We start from the raw sequence: 13,952 nt of genomic DNA, 5'->3' as shown, positions 1-13,952 counted from the left end.
ATCAAATGTTAAATGTTTCCGTAGATAAATTCGCAAGTAACATCAAATTCGCAGGTAAATTAAAAAGTTTTTTATAAAATAAGAGGCGCCATGTGAGGTGGCGCCTACGTGAAAAGCATCTCTAAACATGGTTGATGGGGTAATATTTTTGAAATATTAGTTAGTTTAGTATTTCTTTTTTTAACTTGGTTATTATAAAAAATCTTTTCATTTTATAGTTGCATTATTTATCTATAAAAAATTGTGTTATAAATAGATCTGAGTTGTCAATATTTAGTTTTCTATTATATTTTACTAAATGTTCAAGGTAAAACAATTTTATTTTAAATTTTCAATGTTAATCTATTTTAATATTAATTGAAAATACAAAATAATATTATATACTTAAAATTGATCAAATTAACTATAAAAATAAAATGAGTATTTAATTTATTATATATTATAATAAGTAATTTAGATTACATGATTCGCGAGAGAATTTAAAATTTTGTGGTTAATAAACTCTTTAGATTATTTATACCTACAAATAATAAATTTATATAAATAATGGGTGGAAGATTTAAATAAATAATTGACAATTGATGGGTTTATAATTAGTAATACTCCCTCCGTCCCAAATTATTTGTCGCAATGACTCACTTCATACAGATTAAGAAACAGTAATAAATGAAAAAGAGAATGGTGATTTTAACAAAGTTTCAAGATTAACTATTGGAGTATTCGAAATAAAATTAATATTAAGTAAAAAAAAAAGAAGAGTATTTATTAGAGGATACAACTGTAAGATTAAATATAAAATTACATTGAAAATGTAAAGTGACAAGTATTTTGGAATAACTTTTTTTTCCTTCAATTGTGATAATTATTTTGAGATAGAAGAGTACATTTATATAACTTAATAGGTGTAGTGTAGCAGATTTTGAAGAGTCATTAGAAGAAATAAATAGACACATAGCTCTTATATTTAAACTTAATGATTATCACTTTAACAAAATGGACAAAACATAACAATAGTGATAATGATAGTTAAATGTTACGGAGTGTTTTTTATGGCTAATGTTAGTATTGAGCATATAAAATAAATAAGGTGATAAACTTCTCTACCTATTACAAAAAGTTAGATGATGTATCATTAATCAATCATATACCACCATTTAATTTTATCATTTTTAATTATTTATTAAATAATATACTTTTTAATTGTTTTCAATACATTTTACGCTAGAAATAACTGTACCTAATTTTTTGTATTGAGTAGATAAAAATTCACTGACAAATTAAATTTCAAGACCTAGGCAAATGCCTAGGTTGTCTTCCCCTATGACCGGGCCTGATTCCGCTGCATAAGTGATATGTGTTAAATTAAAGATACACGTACTTCATATAGTTGAATATTAAAGGTACATAACTGCATGGTTGTTGATAGTAATTTATTGCTACTTGCAAACATAGTATCTCTATATATAAATATGATGCATGATCATTTGAGTTACTCAAATTCAGTGCTAATAAAATATATAGTTCCTCTTCTTACTTCCTCTATCACATATATTCTAAACCTTAGTTCTTCTTGCACTATGGAACATGAGAAAGATGAAGAATTAGAACAACCAGTTAGTCCTCTTGGACAATACTTTAACAGCTCAGTCATATGCTTACACATTATTGCAGTTTTAGAATTTCAAGTTCCCATCCATGACTTGCAAGTCTTTGCTTTATTTAAAGATGTTTTCCTTCCCATTAGTCCTCGTTTCTCCTCTATCATGGTTCTCTCTCTCACTCATGAGTCCTTCTCTCTCTACTTTCAATATTATATAAGCTACAATTATTAATTTCTTATCGGTAGTTTTTTATATTTTGCATTGTTTCAACATATTCACATTTCAAATTTTTTTATTTTAACCATATTTTGGCGGAGTGTTTTTCACGTAGACGCCACCTCACATGACACCTCCTTTTTTTTTTTAAACTTTTCAAATTGCTTGCAGATTTATCTACGAATTTGATGTTATCTGCGAATTTATCTACGAATTTACTTGCGAATTTATCTGCAGTATGTTTGATCAACAGGTAAATCCGCAGATACATTCTTTGGTAACATGAAATACGCGGATAAATCTACAAGTAACTGGAATATTAATTTTTTTTTTTAAAAACTTGGCTATTAAAAAAGAACTTCAGAAAATGATACACAGAGAGAATGCTTTATTACGTAAAAAAGTTATTTTGAATATCTCTAATCACTTTGTATATATGTTATTAACAATTCTAAATATTCATTGCATGTTATTAACAATTTGTTAGCACTTTGAATATCTCTAATCCTTTAAAAGATATTTGAAATATGATATAAATAGAAAGAAAGATATATCAAGTAATTTTCGCAAACAATGTATAATTTGTTGCGGTATGATGTTGTATGATGCGGACCGATGCGGTGTTATGATGTTGTCATTACACTACTAGAAATACTCGAATTTCCTGCGGATTTACCTGCGGATTTCAGCTGAATTTCCGCAGGAAACAAGTTACTTGCGGATTTTCCTGCGGCTTCTCGTCCCCAGCTAAAACCTTCGTGGGTAATATTTTCGGCAGGAAATTCCGCAGGTAATTCCGCAGATAATTCCGCAGGAAACAAACCGCAGCTAAATCCGCAGGAAAGTTTGAACTTAAATTTTTTTTTTTGAAATATTATCAATTGTATACTTAAATAACCATAATATAAAAATTAAAATTTAATTTAAAATACTTTGAATTTAAATAAGACAAATTCAAATTCATAGAACAATTTGTTACTATAAAAAATATTACAAAGTTAGTAACAAGTACTTACATAGTCACATTACTAAAAATACTCAAACAACCAAGCTACTAATGAACCGTTTGACATCCTGGGATAATAAACTGGTACACTGTTCCATTATATTATGAAAAAACTCCTACTCTAAAACGTAAAACAACATTTTAACCAAATCCAAATCCCTCACTTGCTTCGTGAATCGCGAGCAGTAACCTCTCTTCCAAATGTTGTTTAGATGGATACGTCCGGCAAATCCAATTGATTGAAACTGCACCAAGAAAAGGATGATGAATGACCAAATGATAACATAGTATGCCAGCTATAAATCATCCAAACAGAAAACAAATATGTATGTATAGTGAATGAATTGAAAAGGGCAAAAAGATATACCAAGTATGAGCAGAAGGCAAGTGATCAGGACTTCCATATGCTTTATGTGTCTGAAACTTCTGGGAGCCTGAAATTCCATGAAGAGCACTAAAACCTTCCAAAGGCACCTGAAACATCAATACTGAAAATCAGAACTCCAAATTGCACTATAAATGTTTTCACGGCTCTCTAATAAGGGTCAATGATATTCATTTTAAATCAAGTAGGATACAAAATATTAGATTCAGTTTAGTTTGGACAATTTTCTCTCTACTAAAATGCTTCGCAAATAAATTAATAGCTCATATAATGGGCTAGTTGAAAGTAGCTACCATATAAGGGAATCCATCCTGTGGTTTTTAAAAAAACACAATTTTTCAGTTGGTAAAAGATTAAAATACACAGAGCTCTTTTAGCAGTATTATACCTTGGACGTGCCAGTCACAAATTGCAAAAACCGAGCCTTGTCTTCTTTGCTTAAATCTTGGACAACCTCCCAAAACCATTGAATAGCCGGCGATGCAGCACTATATCTAGAATATTCTGTATTTGCTCTCAAGTCATCCACTGAAACAAAATGCACTACTGTTAAACCTTCTGTTTTATGGGATTTAAATAGTCATAAACACAGCAGGAAGAAGAGCAAATAAACATAAATGACATCAAAAAAAGGAATGGACAACTAAGTCTTACAATCAATATCAGAAGCCCACTGATCAATAACTCCAGCTCTTTGTCATTGAATATGGATATCAACTTTCTGGGAATTAATTCATTGAACCCTTCCAAGAAAGCATTTATTTAAGGTCAAATAGTAGTTGTCAACTCTCTGGGAATTAATTCACTGAACCCTCCAGGTAAGTTGCTAGGAACTTCACTTCCTTAATCTCAAATTAGACAACAACAGTTTCAGTCAACATCAGACTCTCATCGGTGTTACTATCAGTGCTACCTTCAAGGTTTTTTATGGCAGTTTCCACCTCTTCAATTGCACCATATCGTAGGTTTGCAGCTTTGGCTAGATCATACCGCCTCTCAGCCTCCTGTAGTGCGAATAAGAGCTCTTCACGTTTCTGCTTCAGCCTTTGAATCTCATCAATTCTCTCTTTTTCTTTGCTATACTTCATCTTTAGAGGTTGAAGCTTGTCTCTTAATTCGTCAAGTTCTCTCCGCACCTGCAAGTAACATCAACAGTTAGAACCGTTTAGATACAATAAATACACAAAACAGAATAAAAACTGTCATGTACTACAAAAAACACATACTTTGCACCATTGTCCAACACTGAGGTTAAAATGAATAGAGTTTGATTAACTAAGTTATTTATCAGTCATTGAATAAATATATGTTCATTGTCTAATATATCATTTGATGCTACATGGCAAATTTGAATTTGAATCCCTATTTAAGATAAAAACTCAGCATCTATACTTACATCTACAATACGAGCTTTGCTAGCTTTGTCCTTCTCTTTCTCTCGAGCATGAAGCTCCACTTCTAGTTGCATTCTCTTTCAAGATTGTCAATTTCTTCTGGCTGACTATCAAGTTGAACTCTCACATTTGCACATGCCTTGTCGACTAAATCAATTGCCTTGTCAGGAAGATGATGCCCTTAACAAATACAAAACACAAACATATACCATGAATTTCAAAAACCAAATATGCAGTGTTGTTTTGAATCTAAATATCAAACACACTTATACAAATAATATCAGAAATCAATCAATCATAATTATTTGTTCAACAAATTTTTACATAATTACTTAATTTCCAAAGCAATACATTATGACTACATTTAATACAAAACTGAACACACATACCAATTGTTCTATGACAGGCTCTTGCTATATAAATCTTGCCTGCTACTTTCTCTTTGTTCTCTAACTCATGTCTGATAAATAACATCAAGACAAACTAATCCTGGCCAATTAATGGGATCAAGTCTTTTGCTTCTCTGTATGAGATCAGCCACTTATGGTGTATTAATACGCCTTGAATGCTCTATCTTGTAATAAAATTCTTCAATAAAATATGTTGGCTATGGGCTGACTTTCTTGACTTAACCCATCAAATTGAACTAGCTATAGCCTGCCACATGAAATGGCTTAAAACTGAGGTGAATTCTGTTGAGTCAACTTTTAATCCTGTTCAAATTATAGAATTCTACACAAACTATTTTCTTATAAAAATGTCCTAACTTTATAACATATAGTTAAGAAAAATGTAAAAATAAAACTTTTTAATGCTAAAGTGAACCAACAACAGCCCTACCTTTAGCCATAGTATAAAATTAAAATCTTTATTTTGATTTTGTGGTACTTGTTGTAATGTAAATATAACAACACAGTGGATACCAATAATGGGAATCAATACTACTGGCAAACCAAGGCTATATGGGAAATGCTGATCAAGAAAGTAGTAACAGCAACAAGGTTGTTGTCTCTGGGAACATGAATATATATAAAGTTTCACAAGAGTCGTTGGTTTCAGAATATGAAGTTTTGCAAGGATTCTAGAACTACAACATCTTTTCTTTTCTAGGACCTCTATTGCATTGCTACCTGAATCTATTCTTCTCGTCCATGTCATTTTCTCTCCTTTTTTTCCCACTCTTTTTCCTATATATAGTTCGATCAAAATAAAAGAAAATGGAAAGTGAGAGTAATATACTCTTTTTCCTATATATAGTATTATATATCTTGTTGAATACATATTATGAAGGTTTTCCACTAAATGATATACTTTCCTTGTGTTTATATTTCATAGCTTAAATCTAATATCAATCAATCATGTAGGGGTCACTATATGCTTAAGATTAAACTCGTCTCAAATTCTATTAACTCCCTATAGTTAATGACACTCAATGGGATTAGTCAGTATAGTGAAAACATGTTAGGTCTGCAAGTGGAAATATATCTAGTTACTAGGATGTCATTAATTATGAAGTGACTGTGTTTAATCATTAATCCATACATAAGCCATTAACATTGTCTCCTAGAGATCTAGATTCATATATATAATACTATTAATATTAATGCATCAATAATTCAAAAACTGGCATGAAGAAAATCAAACTAACAAAGAAGAAATAGTATCGAATGTGAAAACTAAGTGTACTTATTGAATCAGTTCCATTACTAACACCCCAAATGTTTTTTTACAAAAAGATTGAACTTACACAGTATGGTACTTTTGCTTCCTGATTTGGGTTCCCTCTTAGCCAAGCTTCACCATCATTGAATCCATACCAGTGTGCTTCAAATACTAATTTCCCTTGGAATGATAGCTTCACTGGTCTTTTGGAAAAAAATGATAAGTCTCTGGCAAAATTAAATCCAGATAAAATTACAAGAACATTTGGATTTGCTGCATGAACTGCTTCTGCTCCTTGCACCATATACCTTTAATTCATGACAAACAATAACTTAGTATCATTAACATAAAATTCTTGTCTTTTTCTTTCTTTCTTTACATTGTTTTAGTCTTGAATTTGTTCAGTAATTTTTCTTTTTGTACCTGCATGAATTTGTTTTAAATATAAAAAATATCATTCTAAACTAGAGCATAAATTAGTCTAAAGTAATAATACAGGGAGTCACTAACCCTCAAATTTGTTCAGAGGAATTTCAACAAACACCTTGTTTGCAAAACTCAAGCCAATGTCAAAAGAGTAATAATACAGGTCAAGAATAGTAAATAAAACTCCTAACTCACAAAGCCTAAGAACCATACCGTAGTTGCCTTAGAAACTCTAATTGAATCCAAAAAATACAACTGGTTCAAGTTGAAGGTCACATAATGATAAGCACGAAAATGACCTCATTTCTTCGATTGGAGGAGCGGTGGCCGGAAGGAGAGGCGGAAGGTGGTTCGACGGCGGTGGCTCGAAATGGAAAACGTTATGGTTCACTAGATAGGCCACGAATTGAGGAGTATGAATATGTTGTTATTTTTTCATTTTGAGTTCGTGGTGGTCGGAAAACTGATGAGGGAATGCGGCGGCGCTAGGGTTTTCACGGAGAAAGAAGAGAGCATAGCGTGTTCACGTTTTTGCATAATGGGAAAATGAAAAAGAAAATGTTAAAAAGGCAAAAATGATAAAATAAAATAGTTTAAGAAAAAATAATAATAAAACTAAAATATTCTTTCTACTAAACTGTAAAATTAAATAAAATTATCTAGAGATAAATTAAAAAAGACATAATTTAATTTAATTCAAAATAAAAAATTAAACATATAAGTATTTCTTTTATTGTTAAAATTTTAAGTAATTTTATTTTTCAAAATTTGTATACCTTTTATTTTTTTTTAAATTAAGATTAAATTTAAAATTTAACAATAACACAATTCACATTGAAAATAATTAACAATTAATATAATAATGTTGAATAATTAACCATTAAAATTTTATTAACTTTTTTATATAGGTTTTAGGAAAAATTTAAAAAAAAATTGTAAAAGTATTTTCAAATTAAAAGCTTCATAAATAGGATTATATTGATAAAAAAACATAATTAATTAGTCAGCAGATCTACAAAAATATATAAAAGTTTAAAAAAATGATGAAAATTCACAGAAAAATTCATAGAAAAATTTACAGAACATTCATGAAAATATAGAATAGTTTGTTATTAGTTTCTTAATATTTAGTGTTTCAAAATCCAATTAAATTATAAGATCCTCAAAATATATGCCCTATAAAAATTTTATTTTTAAAAAGATATATACTAAAGAATATCCATAACCAATGTTACAAGTAAATTAAAAGTAACATTATATATGTTCTCACAGAATATCATTAGAATTTTCTAATATAGATCTCTCAAACTCTCATATCAATTTTTTAACAAAAGACTTCTCAAGTAAAACTTCACAAACCTAGTAAAAAAAATTGCAAAAGAAACATTTTATTTTAAAAGAAAAATATATTACATTATTTTTAAATTCAAAAAAAATTAAAATAAAATATAAAATAAAATCCGCAGCAAAATCCGCAGGAAACGTTTCTGCGGAATTACCTGCGGATTTTGTATTGTAGTTTGGTTTTATTCCAAATAGAGTTCCGCAGCAAAATCCGCAGAAAACTTTCCTGCGGAATTACCTGCGGATTCGATAGTATAGTTTCATTTTATATACAAAATATATTTTCCGCAGAAAAATCCGCAGGTATTCCTGCAGAATTTTCTGCGAAATTCTATTCCGCAGTAGAATTTATTTTAATTAATAAAGTCGCAGGAAATTCCGCAGGTATACCTGCGGAAACCTTTTCGCAGGAAATTCCGCAGGTAAACTGTGTATTTCTAGTAGTGTTACACACTTATGATGTAGTTTTTAATGTGATTTATAATCACATTGCAATTGTGGCATGATATGAATGCAAACACTATCACAACCGCAATATTGCAACAACTTCTTATAATGTGGCATTGCGGCCCACAATTTAAACCATACTTAAAATATTATTGTCTAAATTATATTGTTAATATGATTTTATTTTTAACTTGAATTGTTCAAATATATATATTCACAGGTGGAAGATAAAAATAGGAAAAAACAATGGAGGAAAGTTGATGTGAACTTGAAAGACCATATTAAAGTACCAAAATTCTCTGAAGGAAAAACATTGGAATTTTATGACAAATGTTTTCATGGTTATTTGTCCACAATAGCAATGGAAAAATTATCACAACAAAAACCATTATGGGAAGTACACATAGTGAATTACCCTACAAAAAATTCACAAGGCAATATGATATTCAAGCTTCACCATGCACTTGGAGATGGTTATTCTCTAATGGGTGCACTTCTTTCTTGTCTTCAACGTGCTGATAATCCATCTCTTCCTTTGTCTTTTCCTTGTCTTAAACCGACAAAATCAGTAACTTTTAAGAAAAGTTGTTGGAGAAAAATTTGTTGGACTATGTCATCTGTTTTTAATACTGTCTCTGATTTTGGATGGAGTGTGTTGAAGAGTAGTGTTATGGATGATGATGAAAGTCCTATAAGATCAGGAGATGGTGGAGCTGATTTTCAACCAATTTGTATATCAACTATGACATTCTCCATGGAGCATATCAAAGACATCAAATCAAAGCTTGGTGTGGTATGATTATATTTTTGGTTTATTGAATTTTTTTATTTTTCAACCACTCATAAGAATGTTAGCTCTTTATTGTTATTAATTATAGTACCTACTTGTCCCGTACACATGTGTGTTTTTTCCAACTTAAAAATCACAATCACTGTCACAATCATAACACAGTAACTTTACTTTTAAAAATTACATCCGCTAGAAAATATTAAGAGCAGGGCTTATATCCGAGTTGAGTTGGATTGGGTTTCATCTAATCTATTATCTAATTCGTTTAAATTTTAGTGAGTGAATTTCATCATCTAACCCGCTATTTTGCGGTTGAAACTGAACTAAACGACATGCTCATTCATGAGTTAGATTCAGTTGAGTTTGAGTTGGATTCGTGGATTGTGCTTTAAATAAAAAATATTTTTTAATAACTATTTTTTAATAAAAAAAAATTAACACAATTTAATACAATTATACTCATTTATAATATTAAAATTGGATGAAACACAATATAAAATGTCTAATAAAATTCACCCAAGTGTTATAACATTTGATAATAGAAGAAAATTCCACAAGACATGTTATCTCAATAAAATACATAAATTAAAAAATGATAAAAAAAAATAAGAAACAACATTTAATCATAAAAGTACTAATTTCATTGGTATAGTTATAGTAATGGGTGAAAAAAAATAGGCAAAATTTTTGTTAGGAATGATATATTAATTATATATTTTTCTTTAAAATAATTTTAAAAAATAAGAAATCACTAATGTCACATTAATATTTTGCATCAACGGACTGTGAAACTCAAATCTAATACCCTAACCAATATTATATGAGTTGTTACGGGTTGGATTGAATATACTTATAAATGAACACATTTTAATAATTTATGGGTTATAGTTCAGTTTGGACCAGCGAGTTTGTGAGTTAGCCATGAACATCCCTAACTAAAAGCATTAATAAATTAAATATTTCAAACCTACCATAGACATCAACACCTATATATTAACTCGTGACTCTTAATTAGAGGAAGACAAATATAGTGTGTATGACACTTAAGGTAGTGTGTATATTATGCATATGCCTTAAGCATAACAGTACAAACAAATTAACTATAGTCATAGGTTGATGTAGGTGAGATGAGACTAAAATATACTAGGTTTTTCTTTTGAGAGAAACATTTTTTATATGTACTTAGCGAGAAATAAATTCACTTATATATAAATAAATATTACCTTTTACCACGGTTGATAAAACGAACTATGAAGAAATGGTTGAACTTTATACAAGGACAATTTCATTTTGTGACGATAAAATGAGAAATTGATAGATTTGGAATTCGAAACCTGTAACCCATAGTACATTTCACTACGGTTTTTAACTAAGATCTTAGTGAAATGTATTTTAGTAAATATAGAAAAAAAGCGCCAAAAAATGAATTATTACCACAACTAACATGGAGGTCGTTGTAATATTTTTTTACGAAAGATCTTTTACGTAGTAGGGATTAGTTCCTTTGTAAACACTTGATCAATCAATGCAAAATGCAAGGAAGTTGAATTTCAATTGAATCCATTACTCTTATGTACGATACATTTTTCTCAATTTTTAATAAATGAGGGATTAATAACTCATTGTGGTGGAGGGACTTATGTATTTTATTAGGCGTTTGGGGAGCCGAAGCCAATGGGTTTCGTATGTGCTTATCGTGCAAGTTTGGTAACAGTGCCGACACTGGTTTTTGGAGGGATCGTTAGATAGGTAACGAATCATTGCGTAACCAATTTCTCTATTATTTGAGGCCCTGCAGGAACCGCTGGTGAGGATTTCGGAAGCATGATTTTTTGACCATAATTCATGGGTTTGACAGATTTGGAGGTTGAAGTTTGTGCTAGCTTGCATACCATCTTGCAACATACATCGCCTAACCCATTGTTACACGATGAGTTTTTTTGGTGGCCTTCGACAGCAAGTTTTTTTGGTGAAATCAGGCTTCAAAAGGTTGTCCATTGGGCGGGATCAGGTCCAAGTTTTAAGTGCTGGAAAGTTGGAAGCTCTTAAGATGAATATAAGAGTTTTTGGTTGGAGGGAGCTTCATAATAGACTCCAAACAAGGGATGAGTTGGCTAAGAGAGGATTTTTATCAGGTGCGCTTAATCCGGTTTGTTCCTTATGTTCGGGTTTAGAAGAAACACATATTCATCTCTTTTTATCTTTTTGTGTTGTTGGGGAAGTTTGAAAATCCATTATGGATTGGGTAGGAGTAAATTTGTATCATGTCGTTTCTTCCATTCCTAAACATATTTTACCGTTTTATTCAATTATAAGTAGGCGGGATAGAAATAACTTTTATAGTATAATCATATGGCTGTCAGTTGTACGGGTTATTTGGTTAGTAAGAAACAATATCTCGTTCAAAGAAGGGGTGAAAGGGAGTTAGGAGATAGTTTTTGTGGCAAAGTCGTTGGCTTGGGATTGATTTTATGTCGGTTATTCGGGTCAGCTTAACTAATCTTTAGTTACTTGGATGGTTAACTCCTTACAAGTGCTGTTGTAAATCAATTTCAAATTGATTTCCCACTGTAATTGGATTGAGTACCCCTTATACTCGTTTCAATATATTTATTACTTATAAAAAAAAAAACTCACACTTAAACTTTTAAAACCTAAGAACACGCAATAAAAATACAACTCAAATCAAATATATGAATTACATCTCACAACACTTTAAAATTTCAATATAAAATAAATAAATAAAGTTAAATACAACCTTTAAGTATTTGTGATCGATGAAGCCTATAACAAAAATCTAGAGTGAATACATATAATATCGAACTCCCTTTTCCTTTTCAATATTAATTGTGATCGATGAATCTTATAACCAACTATTTCATCACTTCATGACTTCATAAATAACTTATTTTTCTTACATGAAATTGTATTTAACTATTTTGCAGACTGTGAATGATGTTGTGACTGGAATTGTGTTCTATGGGACAAGGCTATACATGCAAGAAATGGATTCCAAATCAAACACTTCAAATTCAACAGCATTGGTATTACTTAATACAAGAAACATTGAAGGTTACCAATCAATAGATGACATGCTCAATACCAAAAAAACAAAGGGTCCTTGGGGGAATAGAATTTCCTTCTTGCATGTACCAATACCAAAGTTGAATAAAAGCAGAATTTCAAACCCTCTAGAGTTTATTTCACACACTCATAATATAATTAAGAGGAAAAAACAATCTTTGGCTGTGGCACTTACTGGGAAACTTTTGGAAATAGAAGGCAAATTCAGAGGACAAGAGGTTAGTTACATCTATGATAGTGTTTTTATTAATTAAGTTAGTTATATATAATGTTTGAAGCTAATTACAAAGAGTATTGAAGTTAGTTGCTATTGTGTTATGAAGGAAGTAGCTAAACATCTTAGGAGGACAATAACAAATTCAAGTACAGTGATTACAAACTTGGTTGGACCAGTAGAAAAAATGAGTTTGGCTAATCATCCTGTCAAGGGCTTGTACTTCACTTTGGCTGGGGGAGCTGAGGTAACATTAATTAATTTTTTTTATGAATAAAATTAGATATACAAATGTAATTGTGTAGAATAATTTATGCTTTTAAATTGCGGTATGCAAAAACAAAAATAGGGTCAGTTTGTTTCAGCTTTAAAAAAATGGATTTTTTATTTATATTTTTGAAAATACATTTTCTAAAACCGTTTTTCAAAATATTACAAATTTTTTTATATTCGTTTTTTCTAAAATATACATAATTGAAGACCAAAACTTTGTCAAAATCATAATTTTTTTAAAAAGTCGTATTTCAAAAATAATTTTTATAAAAATCTATTTGAAATAGCTTCAAAATGAAGTGATTTTTCACAAAATTTAATAATACTATAAAAAACATTTTTAAAAAAAAGGCAAAACAAACTGGCCCATAATTGCCGGCACAACATTGCTCATGTTATAGTCTCTTGCAAGAGCATATGGACGTAATTGCGGACTGAATTAAAATTATTTATGGCACTGCATCAAAAACCACATTAGACTATTTTAACTATGATCATTCATTTCTTTTTACTGAAAATGTAAATGTCGTAAAAATAATGAAATTTAACTTTTATCTAAATAATAGCAATTTGTGATTAAAAAAATCTAATTTTTATTAAAAATGTTAATATCATTAAACACTGAATGCTATCTTTTTCGTTCACATAATTGAAATTAAAATGTGGAGCATTATCTAAACACCCTTTAACTTTATGTGTTGCAGAGTCTTATCATTTCAATAATGAGCTATATGGGAATGCTTAGAGTTACCCTCAAAACGGAAAAAGACTTCATAGACGAACAGAGACTGAAGTCATGCATGCAAAGTTCATTTGAGATTATATTCAAAGCAGCCATGAAAATTTCTTGTGAAACCAATTAGCCAATGTTGCTATGTACGTCATTTTTGGATCATTTGAATTGTGTATTATGGTTTGTATTTTTAATTATTTTCTTTGTTATTAGTAAGATTGTTTGATTAATTTGATGTGTGTATTTTGTTGTGTGTACCATACCATGTATGCTCTGATATTTACTCATCTATTTTTGTTTTTTTCTTTTTTTGAAATTTATTTATTTATTATAAATTTTTCTATTTTGTTGTATGTGCGATTTATGAACAAAAAACT

At 29.9% G+C, this 13,952-nt stretch overlaps 1 protein-coding gene and 1 long non-coding RNA gene across 5 annotated transcripts; one reads left to right on the top strand and one right to left on the bottom strand.

Annotated features, from left to right (window-relative positions):
- Positions 1-1,520: 1,520 nt before the first annotated feature.
- LOC131608807 (wax ester synthase/diacylglycerol acyltransferase 5-like) lies at positions 1,521-13,705 on the top strand. The gene is made up of 5 exons (XM_058880354.1): positions 1,521-1,766; positions 8,702-9,274; positions 12,217-12,573; positions 12,679-12,816; positions 13,547-13,705. The coding sequence occupies exons 1-5, from the start codon at positions 1,578-1,580 to the stop codon at positions 13,703-13,705; spliced, it is 1,416 nt and encodes a 471-aa protein (XP_058736337.1). The 5' UTR covers positions 1,521-1,577.
- On the bottom strand, positions 2,777-7,224 carry LOC131608808 (uncharacterized). 4 transcript variants are annotated; one of them, XR_009285825.1, is made up of 8 exons: positions 6,775-7,224; positions 6,350-6,572; positions 4,992-5,259; positions 4,605-4,782; positions 3,863-4,344; positions 3,597-3,736; positions 3,191-3,297; positions 2,777-3,068 (listed from the first exon to the last, which is right to left on the bottom strand). It is a non-coding gene; the product is annotated as an uncharacterized LOC131608808 (long non-coding RNA). The 4 variants fall into 4 exon arrangements; XR_009285826.1 differs by having other exon boundaries at positions 6,904-7,224; XR_009285823.1 differs by having other exon boundaries at positions 6,350-7,224.
- Positions 13,706-13,952: the final 247 nt, after the last annotated feature.

Source organism: Vicia villosa, linkage group LG6 (assembly GCF_029867415.1).
Source record: "Vicia villosa cultivar HV-30 ecotype Madison, WI linkage group LG6, Vvil1.0, whole genome shotgun sequence".
Classification (NCBI taxonomy): domain Eukaryota; kingdom Viridiplantae; phylum Streptophyta; class Magnoliopsida; order Fabales; family Fabaceae; genus Vicia; species Vicia villosa.
Note: the sequence above shows the minus strand (reverse complement) of the source record. Positions and strands in the feature narration are given on the sequence as shown.